Source organism: Canis aureus, chromosome 18, assembly GCF_053574225.1.
Source record: "Canis aureus isolate CA01 chromosome 18, VMU_Caureus_v.1.0, whole genome shotgun sequence".
Taxonomy (NCBI): Eukaryota; Metazoa; Chordata; class Mammalia; order Carnivora; family Canidae; genus Canis; species Canis aureus.
In genome coordinates, this window is record NC_135628.1 from 15,617,970 (window position 1) to 15,640,123 (window position 22,154).

General features: G+C 33.2%; 1 protein-coding gene across 19 annotated transcripts in view; it reads right to left on the bottom strand.

Annotated features, from left to right (window-relative positions):
* Positions 1-22,154, bottom strand: part of BBS9 (Bardet-Biedl syndrome 9) — a 431,432-nt gene that overhangs the window by 218,669 nt on the left and 190,609 nt on the right. For 17 of the 19 annotated variants that reach the window (XR_013356572.1, XM_077856234.1, XM_077856239.1 and 14 more), the window contains 5 exons: positions 21,540-21,593; positions 15,980-16,082; positions 14,316-14,420; positions 12,206-12,220; positions 5,566-5,706 (listed from right to left, as the gene is read on the bottom strand). Coding sequence is in view for 18 of the 19 variants with exons in the window: in XM_077856234.1 (XP_077712360.1) it covers positions 5,566-5,706; positions 12,206-12,220; positions 14,316-14,420; positions 15,980-16,082; positions 21,540-21,593 (418 nt within the window). In the remaining variant the exon portion in view is untranslated. The remainder of the gene's footprint in view (positions 1-5,565; positions 5,707-12,205; positions 12,221-14,315; positions 14,421-15,979; positions 16,083-21,539; positions 21,594-22,154) is intronic. The other 2 variants (XM_077856235.1, XM_077856237.1) reach the window with 1 other exon arrangement.

The window sequence follows — 22,154 nt, forward strand, 5'->3', positions numbered from 1 at the left end:
GAAAATCACTTGTTTAGTATAGCCCCCTTTATTAATTATCTTTGCTAGTTCTTCTGGAAAACTTGCTGCAGTTCTACATCAGCCCTTGCTGCTTCCACTTTGCACATATATATTATGGAGATGACTTCTTTCCTTAAATCTCATGAACTAACCTCTGCTAAATCAAACTTTTCTTCTGCTGCCCCTCATCTCTCTCAGCCTTCATAGAATGGAAGAGGGTTAACTTGCCCCAGATTAAGTTTTGGCTTACGGGAATGTTATAGCTGGTTTGATCCTCTATCCAGACCACTCAAAGTTTCTCCATACCAGCAATAAAGATGTTTCACTTTCTTATCATTCATGTATTTACTGAAGTAGACTTTTAATTTTTCTTCAAGAACTTTTCCTTTGCATTCACAACGTAGCTACCCATTTGGTGCAAAAGGCCTAGCTTTTGACCTATCTCTGCTTTTGTGACTGCCTTCCTCCTTAAGCTTAATCATTTCTGATTTTTGGTTTAAAGTGAGAGACATGAGACTTTCACTTGAACATGTAGAGGCCATTGTAGGGTTATTAAAACTCCTAATTTAAATGCTGCTATGTCTCATGAAATAGGTAGACCTGAGGAAAGACACAGAGACGGGGGAATGGCCAGTCAGAACACACACAACATTTATAGGTGTGGTTCATGGTTACTATAATAGTAACATCAAAGATCACTGATCATACATCATCATAATAAATATAATAATAAAAATTTTCATTCACCAAAATGTGACACAGAGACATGAAGTGTGTAAATACTGTTGGAAAAATAGTGCCAATAGACCTGCTTGACCCACGGTTGCCACAAACTTTCAGTTTGTAAAAAAGGCAATATCTGCAAAGCGCAATAATTCAAAGCACAATAAAATGAGGTATGCCTGTACTAGAAAAGCACTATTTGAAACTGAAATAAAACAATATAATTTGGAATAGCATCAAAATATATTAAATACTTAGGGATAAATCTGACAAAAGATTTCTATGACCTGTACATTGAAAACTAGAAACCCTCACTGAGAAAAATGAAATAAGCCCTAAATAAATGGAAGGTCTCTACTTTCATCCTAAGAAACTAGAATAAAAGAGTAAATTTTGCCATGCCCAATATTGTTAAATGCTCTTTCTCCCCAAATTGATCAACAGACTTAATGCAATCCCAATTCCAATCAAAATCCCAACAGGAATTTTTTTAAAAACTGGTAAATGGATTCTAAGATTCATATGAAAATGCAAAGGATCTAGAATATCCAAGAGAACACTGAAAATTGAAGAATGAAGTTGAAAAAATTATACTCCCTGACTTCTGGATACACATATTGATAGTAATTAAGACATTATGCTATTGATATATAGCAATACTAGTGGGCTAAGACAAACAGATCAATGGAATAAACTGAAGAGAGTAGAAATACGTGCAAGGGGGGAGCGGGTAAGAGCAGAGGGAGAGGGAAAGGGAACAGGAAAGAATCTTAAGCAGACTTCAGAGTGGAGCCCCAGGTGGGCTGAGCCAAAACCAAGAGTCACTTAACCAACTGAGCCACCTAGATACCCCCCAATAAAGTTTGGGGTTTTTTTAGATTTTATTTATTTATTCATGAGAGACAGAGAGAGAGAGAGGCAGAGACACAGGCAGAGGGAGAAGCAGGTTCCCTATGGGGAGCTCGACATAGGACTCAATTCTAGGACCCTAGGATCATAACCTGAGCCAAAGGCAGACACTCAACCACTGAGCCACCTAGGTGCCCCAGTTTTTATTTTTTAAGCAAAAAATATATACTAGAGATATGTTTGAGAATTAAATAGTATATTAAAATGTACCAGAAGAAAATATAACTAAGTATCTTTTAATCTTAATAAATAGGGGCCATTCTAAGCACAACACAATACTTGAAACTATAAAGAAAGCAATTAACATAATTAAATCTTAAATTTTACTATGTATAAATGTAAACCTTATATGTTAAAAAAGAATAAAAGTAAAAAAAATACAAGTAGTTAATGAAAATTACAAAATGTCTGTTTAATTTAGAAATGCAAATGTCATTTTTCACCCAACTATGTCAAAAATTTCTAAAATCCATCTGCTACACCCTTAGTATGAACCATGATATTGGTCACATAACCTGATATGGTTATACTGGAAGGAAGGATGGCATCTAAATAAAGTTTTCAAGTATGCATACTCTAACTCAGTCATTTGTCTTCAAAGAATCTCTATAGAGAAACGGAGAAGTACAAAATTTAAAAAAAAATTATATACATGGTACCTCCAAACAAAGGAATATTGTGTATCATTAAAATATAAATTTATTAACAAAGAAAGATAACCATATATTTGAGTAGCATAAATGGCATGCTATTTGTTATTCCATGTAAGTAAAGTTTTTGTGTAAAATTACTGGTATCACAGCATATTCTGAATGTCAGCTAATTTAACATCTATTCCCCTTTTCCCTTAGTCCCTGTCTATTAGTTCCCAGTCTCCTTTACAGCTACAGGAGGCTATGCAACACTATTGTGGCTATTGAGACCCCAGTAGAAATTTCCTAAGATTATGGAAACATGCCTTTCTGATAAAAGTTATAGTCATTGTTATAGCTGTCTCTTTTCTTTACCTCATAACTTGTAATCAGTTATGATGACTGAATTGGAAGCAGTTTATGGTCATGGGCCAATCAACACACTAGAAAAGGCACAGTGCAAAGAAAGAAAAAAGCGGGTCTTTGATAACATTCATAAACCACTACACCAGATTCCACTGCCCATTTCTGGACCTCACTTTATATGGAGGGCGGGAAGAATATATATCTATATAAACAAACACATATATATACATACATATATATGTATGTATTATATCTGTATCTTTATTTTTTTTAAGATTTTATTTATTTATTCATAGAGATGCAGAGAGAGAGGCAGAGACACAGGCAGAGGGAGAGGCAGGCTCCATGCAGAGAGCCTGACGTGGGACTCGATCCAGGGTCTCCAGATCACGCCCTGGGCTGCAGGCAGCGCTAAACCGCTGCGCCACTGGGGCTGCCCTATATCTGTATCTTTAGTACTTAAGAAACATTTAGCCAATAGCACTCCAGATATCTATATATACATAAGTAAATATATAGCCATTAAGCATATTAAAGCTTTTTATAATTATAATATTCTCTAAAGGCAAGGATTTGGGGTACTAGATACCTCTATTTGAATACTGCTGATAGGGTAACTGATAGGGCCCTTTGCTTAGTCAGTTTGACATATTTTCAAAAGCTTTTAAAATACTCTTATCCTTTATTTCACTCTATAATTCCACTTTTAGATATTCATCAAAGAAATAATAATAAATTTGGAGAAGTACTGCTACAATATATTTACAATATTAACAAACTGAAAATAATATTTATGTCAAAAAAATAATGCTGAAAAAAAAAAAAAACCATAATGCCGGCCAAATGACCTTATAGCATGGATTTATGATAGGATACTATGCAATCCTTAAAATCATATAATAAAATATCTAATTATATAGAAAGACACTTCACAGCATTATGCAAAGTAAAATCCTTTGGGGGTAATGAAAGATATTTTTTATAATGATTAGGAAAATGTAATGAACATAAGCAGATATTGCTGGATGGTAGAATTACCAGGAATTTTTGTTTTTCCTTTTGGTTGTCCATTTTCAAATTTCACATTTCTTTTGTAATAAGAAAAATTAAAAGTTATTTTAAATACACCTATATTTTCTCAGAACAAAGAACTGAAATAAATAAATAGGAAGAGATGTAGCTTACAGCTAGCTTTATTTTTTCTCTATGAAGATCATCAATTTTGTTTACTTCAGTTAAAAAATAATTTGCAATAGCAAGTTTACTTGACATCAACATACCAAGTCTTATATACATCAAGAGGGAAAAGCAATCTCAAGAAGTAAAAGGTGAAAAAGTACCAAGAATACTTATTTTAAATAATTACAGGATTCCATCATGTCCAATATGAATACACATCCAAGAACTCCAAAATAGAACCTGCTAAATCATACACATTGGATCTTGGGGAAATTTTTCTAAAACTTGTCATTGAGTCCCATTTATTAAGTGAGTAAGAAGCAAATATATGCTGCTAAGCCTAAAATATCTGTGACATTAAAACAATTAGCCCAAAATCAGTAGGAAAATGGATGAGTTATCTAAGCTTTCCTTAGTTCTTCCCATCTAATCTATATCTTACAGAGATTACCTCTCTGGTTAAAAGCATCCATTTTTATTCAATCTCTGTGGGTTTTCATCCACCCACAGTAAAGATCACCAACTCAGAAGCCAGGGTCTTAAACATTTTTCAAAGGTACCAATAAACTCAGAGTCCAACATGCAATTTCCAAATATTCCCAGGACAGTATAGGGGACCCAAGGAACTAATACATTTGCATAAGATGTTGTAAGGATAGTGACTCTTTCTGCCTTTTTTATAACCCAGATGTTTTCTGAGAAAACTGAGAAAAAAAGAAAAGGGAAGGGAAAAGATAAAGACACCAAACATTACAAAACATTGCTAACAATGTGTGTGTGTGTATCCAAATTCAATTAAAACTAAAGAACAGATTAATTGTAATAAAGATTATTTAACTTCGGAGATTTTTCATTGAGCTAGATATAAATAAAGCTTTTTAAACACTTCAAATTAATGAAAAATAAATTTTAAGCACTTTAAGTAGTTAATAACACAAAAGTTGACTTACCATAAATTTCTAAACCTTGTGGAAAATACTCTTTGTATTCTAAATCCTATCCACTAATGCCAGAATGAGGATGCATATCATAGTCAACAGTGCCAATTTTTAATGAGGGATTTAAAAAGGCTGATTTAATTCCAAGATTTTTTTTTTAATTCCACCCCAACACAGTAAAGTTAATAGATGCTACACATTAGAAACCTGGCTACTAAAGATGTCTTATCCAATCAACACCTCTCTTTTCTAAGCTACTCAGAAAGAAAAGCTGACACCTGGAGAAAGTCACACCTTCACAAATTACCCCCAAATTCACTGTGATATTCAAGCTTTATATACAAAGCCCTTTCTAAAGGATCAGAGCCAGAGAACTGAACAATCGCCCCCTCCAGCTGATGGAGAAAGCAAAACCACAAAGAGCATCTACTTATAAGATTACTTTTTATGGGCATAGAATATACTTTAAAAAGGTACATAGTCAAAAACCTAAAATAAAGATGAATAATAAATATTTACATTCCAAGCAAAAAATTCCAGTCTAAAAAGAAACATTTGATGTTTTCATTTCTGAATACTGAAGCAAAATAATGATTATAATAATTTTAATCAAACTTAAAAGGTATACCTTATTACCTTGTTGATATAAGCTATTTGCCTTTGAACAGGCAAACAAGAGAGAAAAATCTTTGAGGCATTTTTATATTCTGACTTAACAATTATCTGATAATTACCCTATCATTACCTGCTGATGAAGGATTCCATTCTGAATTCTTAACATTTCTGATGTTACAGGCATGTTACTTCAAAAGTCCTACCTGGAAAGAGACTGAGAAGACTAACTGGAGATTTGTTGGTATCAATAGTTAGTTTGTGGCTTGCAGTTTTTGAAGGCTGACCTGGTAGACAGATTAATTTCAGAGGAAGTCTAAATTTACATTGGATAACCCGAGGAATGCCTGAAATAAAAAGAGAAAAATGTAGATTCATAGATTTGACAGAAAATTTGACCAAAAAACTGAACTCTATTAACAGTTTGAGTAGCAATACATCTTAGTTTAAAAGTTTGCTCCTGTCCATTTCATTTAGCATAACTGAAAAAACTATAAAGTATTATTATAATACATTTTTAAAATTATTGCCAAAGAGTTCAAGACAAAAATAAAATCCTAAAAAAAAGAGTGTAGGCTTTACTCTAACAGCATATTTTAAAAATCATCACAGTTGAACACTACACAAAACAGTATATTTAGTTTTATACTCAATTACTGAACTGCCTTTTAAACTAAGACCTTAATAGTTCTACCCTCAATCCAAGACTATCAGCTAAATGAGCAAATCTGTATCAGGAAGATGTTATATGACTTTATCTAATATTTTTTTCTACCACCAAAAAATTTAAATCTTTAGCTATTTTTACTTATTGAAGATTCAAATTACAATTAAAAATCTACAATAAATTATAAGTACAAAAGCAGAATTTGCTCTAGTGAAGTTTACTGAATTTCACATTATTTCCATATTAAGAAATTAGTTTCATATAAATTAAATTTTTCTCAATGCATTAAACTTTACATATCCCTGCTAAGTGACATTTTGAAAGTATTAAATGGTCATTCAAATGAATTGTTTCAGTACATTTACAGGCATATTCAAATAGGTAAATAAATAACAATGAAGAGTTTTATGTCAAAATTAAAAGTTTTTAAGATCATTCCTTTCAATATTTTTACAAAGAATGAAATTGAAACCAAAGCAAATTAAGTTCTCTACTTATAAATCTAGAAAAGCAATTCTACAACTTTAGTTTTCTCTCTTTTTATTCTAGGATTCCACCTTTAATTGGTAAGATAAAAGGTAATATATTGAAACCTCTACCTTAGTATATTGTTGTAGAGAAATGAAAAACTTAAAATATTCTACTCTATTTGATATATCCACACATTAATTCCCTTATTTCTTTTTTTTTTCTTAATCTAATTGACATTTATTAATCATTAGAGTTAAAACCCTTTATTTCTTTATAGTGAAGTCAGTGAGCAACTTAAAGATAGCAAAAGCAGAAGCAGCTAAAGTTTGGGGACATATCCCAAAGCAGGATCCCTAGAATTAGTGATATATTCTGTTAATGCCAATTGGAATTGTACAGCTTACTCGATATCCAAGCTGGAAGTACACTTTCCAGAAGTACTTATTCACTAGGATAATGAGTGATCATCAACAATGGCAAGTATATTGATATATGAGGTCAATTAAATACTTTTTCAGAGCATGTGGAGCATATTTGTGATTCTCTTCAACATAATCTATTATCCATTAAATTTTACATAGCTCATTTTCTTACTCATAACCAACAGATGTTAAATTCACTTCTCCTTGAAACCTAGATACAAATTATAACTGGTGTCTCTTTAGAAAAGTCCCAAGACATTATTCCCTGACATTCTGTGAGGTTTTAGAGGCATGTGTATTTGTACTTTACAATGATGAAATGTTTTGATTCAAAATATTATGGTAACATGATCTAAGCTACTGTCCAAACCACAACGATCAATATCACCATAAAAAATATTGCAAAGCATTATTTTTTTCTAACTTCATATAGTTTATATATCCCCAAATTATGGAAATATACCTACTAATATGTTTCCTCTACAATATATAAATTACAGTCTCAATTAATAGATGCAGCCTGGAAAGAACAAGGAAACTAAAACCTTTTTCCATGTCCTTCATTTTTAATGAATGTAGTAATGGAAAAAAATCCTTCATCTTTTGACAATTCTGTAAATGCACAGAGAAGCTACCTTTGATACACTTTCAACCAAAGTGTAAGCTAAGTGTTCAAACAAAATCTGACTGTAAATGTCCTTCTAAAACTATACTGCTGGGACGCCTGGATGGCTCAGCGGTTGAGCGTCTGCCTTTGGCCCAGGGCATGATCCAAGGTCCCAGGATCAAGTCCCACATCAGGCTCCCTGCAGGGAGCCTGCTTCTCCCTCTGCCTATGTCTCTGCCTCTCTCTGTGTGTCTCTCATGAACAAATAAACAAAATATTTTTAAAATAAATAAAACTATATTGCTAAAAACTGTGGCTCTACTTCACTTGGATCAGATAGATAATGCTTGAGTTGGTGGTAAAAAAAAAATAATAATCACAATCAACAACACTGGCCTTATGTTACTGAGTCTATATATTTGAAGATTATTATCCTAAATCTCCAAGAACCTAGAGCTAAGAAACTTGTGGTATATGTAGGTTTTCAGAAACTGAAACAAATGGATAGCAAGAACTAATGAATGCAAGAAGGGAAATACAGTATAACTCAATTCACAACTCAGGTCAGTTAATGACAGTATCACACACTAGGGCAATGGTCAGCAGTTGCTAAGATTTGTAGAAACCCTCCAGAATTTCTTTTCTCTCCAGGTACTGTAAACATGTTTCATAGGACATTTGGAAAACATTATTTTGAAAAATGATGACACTTATACTTAATAAAATGATTATGGCTATTTTTTTATATGCTAGCAGCTTTTTTATGGCTATTTTTTTATATGCTAGCAGCTTAAAAAGTTTTACCATTGGAGGAAAAAGAATATGAAATCCTTTAGAAACCAGTTTAAGGAAACCATTTCTTCAAGAAGAAAAACTACAATGCCAGTATTTAATACTACTTCCCATTAAATTAAAACCCCAGTCTTTTAAAATACAATCTCCACTATTTAAAGGGGTTTATCAGAGACACATTTTTATTGAGCTTTACATTTTCTTGAAAAGCCTGAAATGTAAATTTAGCTACCAATTTACTCTTCAGGCTGTGATTGCATCTAAAAACCTGAAGCCAGAGGTAGAGAGGTATGTGTGAATACATGCATGTATGTGCCTATAATAAGGAAGGAAAGAATTACATGTATTTAATTTTCAAATTTTCTACTACAATAGCTTTCAATTTACTTGAAAGTCTAATTGGTCCCAATTTTTCCTACCATCAGTGATATTTTCTCTATGTAGTTGGCAAAACAGTCTCTATATCTGGCTCATTCAAATAACTTTCTGAGTGTTATTACTGAGGAGAAAAAAAAGGTCATTTATTAATACTCAAATATTGGCCTACTCATTCATCAGACTGACTTTGTTCTGCAGTTTTTTATCAAATATAATCACCTCTCCTTCAGACACTTCCCTTTCTAGCCTAACAGAGGAAATGAATAGTCGCAACTACTCTGGTGCAATTAATCACAAAATTATTTAACACTTAGAGAGAAAATTCACATCAAAACCACTCTTGACAGAACAATTTCTCCAAGAAGAGAATTCTAATTACACCTGGCACACCCAGGAGCCTAGTATCCCTGTCAAGAGGGATGCCAAAATGTGCTTTGGGGGAAAAAAAGGTAAAAAAGAACATATATATCAGAGTAGAATAACTATATATATTACACATCTATATAATGCCTTCAGAACTCTTTCCAGGGGCCTGCTAGAGTCATTTCATATTGAAAACAAGGAACCCCAAAGCAGTAGCAATGTCTGGGAGCCAGAACTTCCTTGATCCCTTCCTGTTATGTCTGGCTACGTACTGTGCCCCATCTGCAGTCATGTTTTACACTGCCCATGTCATGTAACTTTAATGCAGACATAATGGAGACTAACTCTTATGGGACAACATAAAATCTCCTTTGCTTCTCTTTTTCCATATGTAAAAGCAGGACTGCTTATCTGCAAAGAGCCTGAACAGATCAGGCCAATAAAATGGACCAGTCTTTGAAATTTGAAGCTTTGTGTGTAAGTTAAGATCTAAGTGGCAACATATTATGCAACCTTGCAACTAGATGAAGCTGAATATTTCAACTCTACTCTCTAAAGCTTAATTATAATTTTAAAATATATCATAAGAGATTATTAGCTTTGTATTGAAATACTAAAATTTCCATGTATTGTGATTTTTTTCTCTTGATTTGGGCTGAATTTACAGTAAGAAGGAGTAAATTCCTTTCAATGATAACCTTTACTAATTTTTTTGAAGTTAAATCATTTAAATAATATGGTATTTTACAAAAGTCAGTATAAAATCTTACCAGCTAGATCAATCTTGCCAAGTAAAATGTAAACATTCATTATTAATAGTCATTTTTAATAACCCAAATCCTAATTTGACAAGTATATTTCATGTTATTAAGCTAAACACTTAACTCCTATTAAAATGTTTCTCATATGAATATATTTTCACCTCCCAGATACAATGCAACTCAGGTGGTTGGCATTACCAAAACTGGATGAGTAAATTACTGTCATTGTTTTTAAGTATTTTATTTATTACTAATTAATATTGTCATCTAATATTTATCTTAAAATATCTAATAAGCAGAGATAAACCACCACTTAAGTCTGTGTCTGGGAGGAAAAATAATCGAAGCAGGATATACTCTAAGTGCCTGTCATCTACCCAGATATTGCACGATTCAACAATGAATACTTGAACCCTCCTCTCAAAGAGCCCAAAGTCTACTAGGGAAACCTAAGGAACAAACTTAACAAAATTCATATTATGATAGGTATTTCAGCAGAGTCATAAATAACGGATTTGGGAAAAATACAATTGGTAACAGTCATCATTGACCCAGGCAAGTTTAAGGGATGAGAACTTTGATGACATTGCCCCACAAATTTTAAACAAGATAAGAAATAAGCCCACAGAATAAGTATTGATGGTGTTCTGACCAGAGAAAGCAGTGGATCTATTTGGACATACAGAAAACAGACAATTTAGAAAACATAACAGACATTTATAAAAGACAATTTGTATGTCTCAAAAGATATGCACATCAGTACAGAAAGTATATAATGTCAGTATTCTGATAATGATGCTAACATTGATCGATTGATCGTTTGATTACAGTAGTATTACAAAAACAATCCTGTAAAGAAATTGTGTTCTCTTTGCAATTAAAAAGTAATCTATGGAGTATGTTTTGAGATGGAATATTCTATTATTCCAATGAATTTAGTGTCCACTGACAAATCTTGCCTGAACTAACTATTGCACAGGTTTTGCAAAATAATGATTCTCTAATTCTATTACTCATTCTACATTTATTAGCTGACATCCTCTTGTAGAGTTTTCCCTCTATACATACCGTTTTATATGACTATACTCACAGATTCTATTTGTCTTCAGCATATTATAATACATTACTATTATGATTTTGATGCTCAAAATGTCCCATATCTAGCCAGTGGAAACTCCTTCACTGGCTTCTGAATCATTTTGATGTACTATCATTTCTTAACCACTTCTTTGCTTTCTGACCCAACAATATAGGATAGGCTCTCTTATTTTCCCTTCTCCAGACCTGAAACAGGCTTTTCTCTAAGAACCCTGATCCCTTTTACTAGAGATGATACTCAGATCTCAAGACCTGTGCAATAGGTGTGCTCATTACTAATGAGCTGAAGCCTAAATAGGTCTCAGCCCCATCTCTATTGCCTCTCCTCCACTCCACTGCCATAACCTCCAGCTGCCCATCTGACGTGTAATTTGGCTTTCCTTCAAAACCAGTTCTTCACACTGCAATGAGAGTGATCTTTCCAAAACACAAATCTATTCCTGTCATATACAGGGGCAAAAGCATGTGTGTGTGCATGTTCACATCCATGCACTTCATGACATACTTAAAACCATTTAGTGGCTGCCCTTTGATCACAGAATACACACCAAAATCACAAACATGGGCAGCCTGGGTGGCTCAGCGGTTTAGCGCCGCCTTCAGCCCAGGGAGTGATCCTGGAGACCCGGGATCGAGTCCCATGTCGGGATCCCCGCGTGGAGCCTGCTTCTCCCTCTGCCTGTGTCTCTGCCCCTCAATCTCTCAATATCTCTCTCTCTCGCTCTCTCTCTCTCGAATAAATAAATAAAATCTTTAAAAAAAAAAAAACAAAAACAAAATCACAAACACAAACATGATCAAAAAGACCCCACATGGCCTATCCTTTCCTTATACCCTTGTTTACACCTTGACCGCTTTATCCCATCCCTCAATCAATTAAAAATAGAAAGAAAGAAAAATAAAACAATTAGAATTCAGTGACGAACACCATTTTTTCCTTATTCTTCCTTTAAGTAAAATAAGATAGAGCATATAAGTAAATCACCAATGACTTACTTATAAGTGGTCAATGACACTTCTGATTTTTTTTTTCCAAAAAAGTCATGGAGCTTTATTCTTTCTCAGAACTCTGAAACAACTAATAACAAATGACAAGTCTCTACGAGAGGAAACATTTCTGATCCTCTCCATAGCCAGATAAAGGCACTGACTGAATCATCCTAAACAGGTTTCTATAGTTAAAACAGCAGTCTGTAAAAATAGTTCGTTCATGGTATAATACCAGTTCAATTCACTGACCAATTTTCAGTTCTGAAATTCATTTTGTTCTAAATTCTTTTCACTTACCATCAGGATTTCGATCTATCCACCAGAGGCGATGCAGAAAAGGGCGGGGGAGAAAGAATGTAACAATTTATTTGTGGCCAAATTACAGTACAAACTTAATACACATTTGCTTAAAAATATACATTGAAATTTTCAAGGTTCTCTTAGATGATCTAAATGGCCCCCCAACATAAATAAGTCAATTCACAACTGAAGAGTATAACATGAAATCTAACAATATATCTACAAATCCATTCTCATAAGTCCACGCAGCTTGTACTCTGGTGTAAATGTGGAAACACACACACACACAAACAGAGATAAGGTATATGATCTAGACAAAGAGCAAACCAGACTCAATACGTAAATGACATCAAGAGGATTAAAGAATTGTTGGAAAAAATTTGAGTGCAAGGCCAAATACACAATATTTCTAGTTTCTCTCACTTATATTATCATTTCAGTCAATAGGTACACTGTGGACTAATGTCTTTTGGTTTTTGTTTTTGGCTTGTCTTGGTATTCTTTTACTTTTATAAACTTTTTTTACATTTTAATCTCTAATTAACTTTCAACTAATTAATGCTATGCTCTTTGGTTTAGCAATAATTTATAATCTTTTAAATTCTGTCTATAGAAAAGCCTAATCGTTAAAAATGATATGTGTAACCATAAGCTCACAAACTGATTTTACTACTTTATAATGTATTTGTAAAGCATTTTATCCACCTACACAACCCATTTCTCTACTTTAAATCATTTTCAACTAGTGTCACTCCTTTCCCTGAAAACAAATTAAATATTTAGTTGAATTAAGGTGTCAACAGTGTCTACAATACATATTTGAACTGTAACAAGGATTAAAAAGTGTAAAAATTCCATTATTAGTGAGATGCTCAATTAATGATAAATGATCTAGAGATTTTAGCCAAATATTTCTCTTTTTTATTTCACAACTCAAAATTAAAATAATTTTAAAACTTTTAATGTCCTTTCCAGAAATGTCCAACTAAAAAAGTCTATCACTCTTTGATGCCTTTCTGGAAGTTTTATATTTCTTAATGAAGCCAGCTTTCTCAAAGTCATTTATACATAAAATATTTACATAACCCCAAATTTTGAAAATACAATAAATGATTAAAGTGGTCAACTTTGACTAATAATGAATTTTTTAACAACTTAAAGCAAAATAACTTACAAAGCAGAATAGATTTTGAAAACATGTATCAAAGTTATAAAATCACTTCAGAATATAAAGTTGTCACTGCATAAGCCAGAAAATTCACTTAGACAAAATTAAAACTATAATTATTTTTTTTAACTATAATTATTTTAAAACATTGCTAAATAAGCAAAGCGGACATCAATAGAGAAGAAAAAGATAATTGATGCATCTCTAAAACTTTTAGAACTAAAAAAAACTATAAGAAATGTTTAAAAAATGCAAATGCTAAAACATGCTATTATCAGTTACAGTATGTTAAAACATTTTTTAAAAAGCAATGACTAATTAATCATATCCTACCAATAAACAAGCTGTCAAACAGTTAATATGAAAAATCCACTGCACAGGGAAAAACACACTATAAAATTTGACCAAAGATGAAATTTATACTAACTGAATCTCAACTGAAGATAACTTTTTCAATTTAAAATGAGTTCCTTGACAAACTACAGGTCAAATTTTAGTAAGTCTGTTCTTAAATATTTTAACATGTACCCCACTAAAGAGTTTTATTTAGTCACTAAAATAGTGTCTAAACTTCTGAATACTGCTTTATATTAAAGCAATCCATAATAGTCTTTTTCACTGATTCAGACTAGGCTTTTCTCCTTGGTTCAAATAAGTGAAGTCTAATACCATTCTTTTAGTGTTAATAAAAATATATTTGCTATTAATTAAGACAGAATCAAACATTATATGCAGAAATCAGATAAATAGATGAATCTCTAATAATTCATAACACATAAAAGTAATTTAGATATACAATTTTATTTAACACTAGGAAAGAATATTTTTCCATTTAGTCATATTTACATGCGTTTTTCAATCTTAAACATTTAACTCATAACTCCAACAATTTAAAAGGAGTAATTAGGCTTATAAATCTGTAAACAACTGTGAGTTTACCTGATGGTCTGGAATATGAGACAACAGCATTTCCTTCCAATTCAGGTGGTGTATAACTCCCTTTCAGATAAACAGAAAAGGCTACTGTTCTACTCATCTCTGGTGCTATAAGCAATGTAAAAGTGATATTAAGTTACAAAATTTGGGGCAATTATTATTAACAACAGTTAAAAGTGATATTAAGTTACAAAATTTGGGGAAATTATTATTAACAACAGTTAAAGTTATATGCACACACTACATGCCAGCTACTATCCCAAGCATTTTACATGGATTAATTTCTTTAATTCTCACAATAACCCAGCAAGGTGTTTACTATTACTGTTCCCAACTTTTGTGCATGAGGAAACTGACTATCGAGAGATTAAGGAGCTTGCCCAAGGCCATATAGCTCATATAGAACTGAGGCTGACTCCAGAACAAGGGTGCCCATACTCTATGTCACTGCTTCTCTTTAGTCAGATGAAAAGGCAGTATGATTAGAAAAAAAAAAAAAATGTACACAAAAAAGCAAGAGAATTTGGGAATGGTGAATAGTATACTTTATCATGGCTAGAATCAGACTGCAGGGGAAAATGGAAGGGGGAACTGCATATGGATATATCTGTAACTGTAATGACTTTGCATATTATACCTAACTTTCTATATTTGTGTATTTGACCTCCAACTGGTATTAGGCAGTCTTAGGAGAAGTGGAAGAATAAATTGTTCAGAATGTTTTAGAAAGACAAATTGGAAGTATTGTGAAAACATTAAAAAATAAAGTGAGAATCCAATGACTGGTTATCACATACAAGGTTACTTCAACCATTCAACCATTCATTCAGTGTTTCAATTAATATTTTATTGAATTCCCCCTATCTGCCAGGCACTCAAGTAAGGGCAAAGAAAGAAATATGTTCTTGACTTCATTAATAAGATACAGAATCACTAGCTGAACAACAGCAGTAAAAAAAGAAAGGAAAAGACTAGAAAGATAAATCATAAATCATTCTGATAGGACTAATGACAACTCGATGTAAACAGTAGGGCATGAGAAATTCTGTGCAAAAAAATCTAAGAGTTGCCATTTACAACCTTTCTACTATTTTAGGCATTATTACAGATATCTTACATAGCATCACTTTCTAATTAAAGTCTCAAAACAGCCCTGCAAGACAGATATCATTATCCCCTTTCTACAAATTAAAAGAAATTAAGGTTCCCAGTAATTACTAAAGTAGCTTGCTGAAGGTTATACATTGAGTAAGTGTCAGAACCAGGATTCAAATTCAGGCCAGACTCCAAAGCCAATATGCTTTCTGCAAACATAACTGAGTCAATAAACAGCTCACTAGAGAATACCAATAAAGAAAGCTTTCCAAATTATAGTATTTAAGTACAATTACAGGCCCATCTAGTTAAGGAAAGCACTTGAAAATCTATAATTACTTCAGCTCAACGACCATTGACTAAATGTTCCTGTTTTTAAAAAAGTATCATTCATGCTTGATGTTTGGAGGGAAAATATCAACCAAACACAATCACTGACTTTAGAAAGATACCAGTCTCACTATTCAGACAAGAAATATAGTCATGAAATAAACATACTAACCAAAAAAAATCTTTTAATTAAAAGGAAACCTCACACCATGAAACAGTTTAAGCCAAAACAGAACACTTACCCATAAATTCAAAGGTGAACTGGTCACAAGTCAATACTAAAGGTGGTTGCACATAGACTGATAATTTGGCTTTTTGTAATGCCAGTCGATTCTGCAATGTGACCTAAGGAAACAGAAATTGTTAATAGAAAATTATATTTTATCCAAAGTAATAGGATAGCAAAAGTATGTAAAAAATCACTAGCAAATAATGAGGAAACATTATCTGAGAAAAAGTGAATAGTCACAAAACATAACACATACCATAAGTAGTACATTAACTGGTAAGTGGATAAGTGGTAACTTCTACCCAGTTATAAACTGGACAGAGAAGGTGAACAGACTTTTCTCCAAAGATGATACAGTAATGGCCAAACAAGCACATGAAAAAATGCTCAATATCTTTAATCACAATGAAGCGATTAAAACCACAATGAGATACTACTACACATCTACTAAAATGCTTTAGTCAAAAGAATAGACAAAAATAGGTGTTAGCAAGAATGTGAGCAAACTAGAAGCCTCATACATTGCTGATGGGATTATAAAATGCAATAGCCATGCAAGAAAACAGTTCAACAGTATCTTAAAAAATTAAACATAAATTTACCATAAGACCTCACAATTCCATCCCAAGAGAAAAATATATTCCCATCCCAAAAACTATACACAAATTTAATAGCAACATTCTTTACAATAGCCCAAAGTACAAACAACCCAAATGTTCATCAATTGATGAAAAGTTAAACAAAATATGGTATATCCTTTCAACAAAATAGTATTCAGTAATCAAAAAAAATAAAGTACCGGCACATGCTACAACATGGGCAAACTTTAAAAACATTATGCTAAGGGGTAGAAGCCAGTCACAAAGAACCATACTGTATGATTACATTTATATGAAATGTCCAGAATAGGCAAATCTATAGAGACAGAAAATAGATTAGAAGTTGCTACGGGATGAGAATGCGGGAGGGGTGGAGGGTAGAAGTGGGGGAAGGGAGCATGAAGTTACTTTTAGGAGGGACATAAATGTTCTAAAATTAAATTGTGGTGATGGTTCTGCAACTCTGCAATATAGTAAAAATTACTGAACTGAACTCTTTAAATGAGTAAATTATACAGTATGTGAATTATATCCCAATAAAGCTATCAAAAGCAAAGGAAAACTCTGCCCTGTGGCTGATGAATAATTACATCATGAAATATGTGTTCATTTTCTTTTGATGTAGAGATGTGACAATGGGATTATCTTATCTAGTATCTACATACCACCTTCTGCATAAATTAATTTTTCTTTAAAGATTTCCTTACTAGGTGGATATTTACTAATGTAGTTACATAACAAAGCACCATATTTTATTCCATGGCTTAACACAAAAATAGATGATAGAACTCATTCTAGAAAATATCAAAGAATGGCAATACTATCACATATCTCAGCTGGCTGCATTTCTAAACCAGTGCTCATACATGGTGACTCTAAGAAAATTCTCCCACTCTGATTAGAATCAAAAGCTAAGAACTCTGGAGTAACAATGTGACTGGGAAATAGGATGGGTATGGGTAGAGAGAGCCAGAACTTTTCTCCCTCCCCCTAAAGAGAAGCATCAGCAGAAACCATCAGGCCCATGGATTTTTATGGGGCCACAGTGCTAGGAGGCATCATTTTTAGGATAATAAAGAAAAAGCTTAAAGATCTGACTTCCACCACACATGTTCTTTCTTTGAACTTTTATGTCCTAAAAGTCCCAGCCTTTGAACAGTCTCATTTGGATGAATTCATCCATATAGCTGGTATGGTAAGCCAGACTTATCACAGTTAACTACCCAGGTAGGGTTGGTATACCAACTGAATCACAATCTCTGGGGGCAGTTCTAGGCATTGATATTTTTTTTCTAGCTCCCCAATTGATACCTATGTACTACCAGAGTTAAGAAAAGAAATACTCTCCTTTTTATATGGCTGTAGAGCAACTTTCAGTCTACTTATTAGACTCTATTTCAGTCTACTTATTAGACTCTAGTATATGAGACAGATACATTTCATTATTAACTCACATACTGCAAGGGTACATTTATTTTTTTAAGAAAAGTTGTTTTTTAATTTCCCTTAAGTAAAAGGCACATATCACCTATTCCTTAATATATGTTCTATATATATATATATATATATATATATATATATATATATATATGTAATATATACATACATATAATACACACACACACACACACACACACTACAGAGAAAGAAACAATATACAGGAATATACAATTGGCCCAGAAACATTATATACATATAATTAGATTCAGTAAGTATCTTGCATTCATTTTAAATGAGTGGGTAGGGGATCCCTGGGTGGCGCAGTGGTTTGGCGCCTGCCTTTGGCCCAGGGCGCGATCTTGGAGACCCTGGATCGAATCCCACATCGGGCTCCCGGTGCATGGAGCCTGCTTCTCCCTCCGCCTATGTCTCTGCCTCTCTCTCTCTCTCTCTCTGTGACTATCATAAATAAATAAATAAATAATTAATTAAAAAAATAAATAAAAATAAATGAGTGGGTATTCTATACAATTTAAAAAATACGTTAAACACAAAATTTTTGATTTGCAAAGTAAAATTTTTAAAGGATAACTATTGATACAAATAAATACAACAAACATAGCAAATGAACAATGAATCCTCAATTTTTACTTTATAAACACTGGAAATATATGAGGGAAATGTGAATACCACAAGCAAATCTTCCTTCATGATGTCTGATCATTATAAACAACATAATACCTTTTTTGTAAAATCCTGATGGTAATAATGGGAAGAAGAAATTATGCTAGGTCCACCAAATAAAGAGGATACAACTTAAATATTTTACTATTAAGAATAATATAATGCTAGACTGTGCATATATTTTAAAACTAAATTAATAATATTAATGATACCCATTGACACCTTTCTACACTTATGGAACCATGCTAATATATTCTTTTTGTGCATTATCTCATTTAATATTCACAATATTGACAAATAGATGCCATTACTATACATCATTCTACAGAAGAGGAAACTGTGGTTCAGAGAGGCTAAATTGTTTGCCCAAGTCCACTCTGATTATAAGTGAAAGAACCACAATTTAACTTCTGTCTGCCAGAATCCAGAGCCCATGCTCATAATCAACTGTAGTTAAGTCTCAAAACATTTACTTGCAATTAAAAGTATCCTCATTTTACAGTTTAAAAAAACAGGCTCAGAGAAGCTAGATAACATGCCCAAGACCAACAAGCCAATATGTGCAAGACAGTTGAACACTATCACCAGGAATGTGTCATATGAGCTTAGTTTTAAAAAAGTGAAAATGAAAAATCCTTAAAGTAGTAATAAGCCGCTTGTTGAATACATTTGGGGACACCTGGGTGATTCAGTTGGTGAAGCATCTGCCTTCACCTCAGTTCATCATCCCAGAATCCTGGGATCAAGCCTGGCATGGTGGTCTCACTGGGCTCCCTGCTCAGCAGGGTGCCTGCTTCTCTCCCTCTGCCCTTCCCCGTCCCGCCCCCCCCCCACCCAACACACACACACACCATGCCTATGATCGCTAGCTCTCTCTCTTTCTCTCTCAAACAAATAAATAAAATCTTAAAAAAAAAAAAACATTCCGATTCTGCATGGCATAACAATGTGTACTCAGACAATGATCACACAATTTTACATCGTTAGCAAGATCATGATAGCTCTCACCCACAGATTTATTAAACCCCAACAATGGGTTAGGCATTTTCAAATGTGAACCAAGGAGATGTGTGATGAAAATAACTAGAGAACAAAGAAGACTTGTGTTTGAGCCAAAAAAAAAAAGAAGAAGACGAAGAAAGAAAAGAAAAAAAAAAAAGAGTTAAAGATTTGGCTAGATCATAAACCTCATATTTTAAGAGAAAAATAATTATAGAATATTAAGGGGAAAATATAAAACATTAATACAGGAATTTTCCATGCTGTTTTCTGGTTCGAACAAAATGAAATATGATCCTTAGAAAATATAATACCAAATTTTTATCCTAGACATATAAATATGATTCCAAAGGCCAGGTATGAACAACTGCTCTGCCTTAGTTGCCTGGAATAGATGGTCACGCATCATGCACATACTCAAGGTAGCCACATCTTCATTCACTTGGAACGGATGGAAAAATTTTCTCAATTAACAGGATTTATTATGATGGAAACTTGCATGGCTATATATCTTGGCTGCTGTTGTTATAAAAGGCTGTAAGAAGAGATTTATAGCAAAATTTGTATAGAAACTGTCAGACATAATCAGGAAGTCATTGTGTCTGCTGTATAAGTCCAGCTGATTTTATGCAACACACGAGGGTTGTTCATGCTTTCTCATGCTCTTATAATGGCAATAAGAAAGAGAGTTAAGACTTAGTCATTCACAAATATAGCAAATTCCACTAAGGAAGGAGAATTTTCCAGTAATGTCATGCCATCATTTTATGATGGCTATTATTACACATGAAAGCCTAAAAACTGCATGGGTAAGAAAGGTGATTTACTTATAGCAATAACTAGTAGTTGGGGAGGGAGTGGGAATTAGTATGAGCAATATTATCTAGTTTAAGTATAGGATTTCTTTTTGCAATTTATAGTGTGCTCCTAAATTATTATGTGTGTGTGTCTGAACAGTATCAGTAGATACATAAAAAGAGGTTTCTCTACACAAAATTCTATAGATCATTCCTGGAACTCTGCAAGGTTGTTTTTTTTTTTTTTCTTTAAGTGTTTGATTTCTTGCCACTACTGCTTTTCCAGACTCAGAAGTATTAATGAGATAGAGCCTTTGATTGGATAGGGGGGAGGGAGAACTGGGGAAAGACCACCCTTGTTTCCAGTGGCAAGAGTCCAAAAAAATTAGCTTAGGAAACTGTTACAAGATTGGGCTCCCTTCAACTTCTACCAAAGATCCCCACATTTGGGCCACCCGCTGGGTCCAGTGTAAGCGAACACAATTGGTAAAGCCTGGTGCCCTGTCAAGCTCCTCCAAGGACAGCAACCCATAATCTAAGAAAATATAAAGTCCTGTCCAAGTTTTGACTAAGCAAATCGCCAAGATCCACAACTTTTCCTGGCTCCAAGGTCTGGGCAGTGATAAATATTTTCAGCTTAATAACGTGCTGACTGATTACCACACTTTAATCTAAATGCCTTAAGAGGGTTCTACATTTGAGTTCTAGTTCTAAAATTCTACAATGACAGGACTAAAAATCTTAACCAAAACCACATCCTTCACATTTTATTTTTTTTAGGACTATCAATTTGTCACTACTCTACTTTGTGGCTTCTTCATTTAATATTTTCTTGCTATAAATACATCCATTTAAAGCTAATGTTATGGCAAGTAGATGACTAGAAATTCCTCTCAAATATACACATAATTACACATAGAAGAAAGATATTAGCATTCATATGATTCCCCAATATATATATATGATGCATCAATAAACTGGTGACAACAGTGGCAGATGTAATGAAACGTATAATACTGTTTGTACGTTACAGTCTAGAACCATGGTACAATACCTTAACTGTGACTGAAGGGATAAGGTCAATTCCCACTTCAACATCAGTAGCTTGCTGTAAACACAGAATTGAGAAGAGAAGGAAGGAAGAATGGTTTCAAATTACATGTCCATCAATGAGTAAACACAATGGGTGCAATATATACTTACCACCAAAGTAGGGAACTAACCATAAAGGACTTATCACTCTAATGACAGACTTTATTTTTTTTTTTTTTTCTAATGACAGACTTTATAAAAGGGTCAATGTGGCTCTCTGAATGCCTTCAACTGGAAAGTCATGAGCTAATAAAAACCTTTTCCAAAAAGGAAAGAAAAGGTCACATATTTTATTGTCAAACTGCTCTCTTGCCAAATTTCCTTAAATGTTGAAACTCATTAATTCTATTAACTCGCTCTTTATATTATATAGAAGAAAGCCTCCTTGTATTTCTTAGATAAGCATTATGCCACCCTTTAAGGTCCTTATATTTTCAACTTGCCAAAGGTATGTTTTATTCTGATTAATAACATATATCTAAGAGATATAACCAATGATATAAAGCTTGAGTGGCCATACACCTAGAAAACAAAATAAAAGTGGAAGTGCATTTACTAACTCATATCATAAACTAGG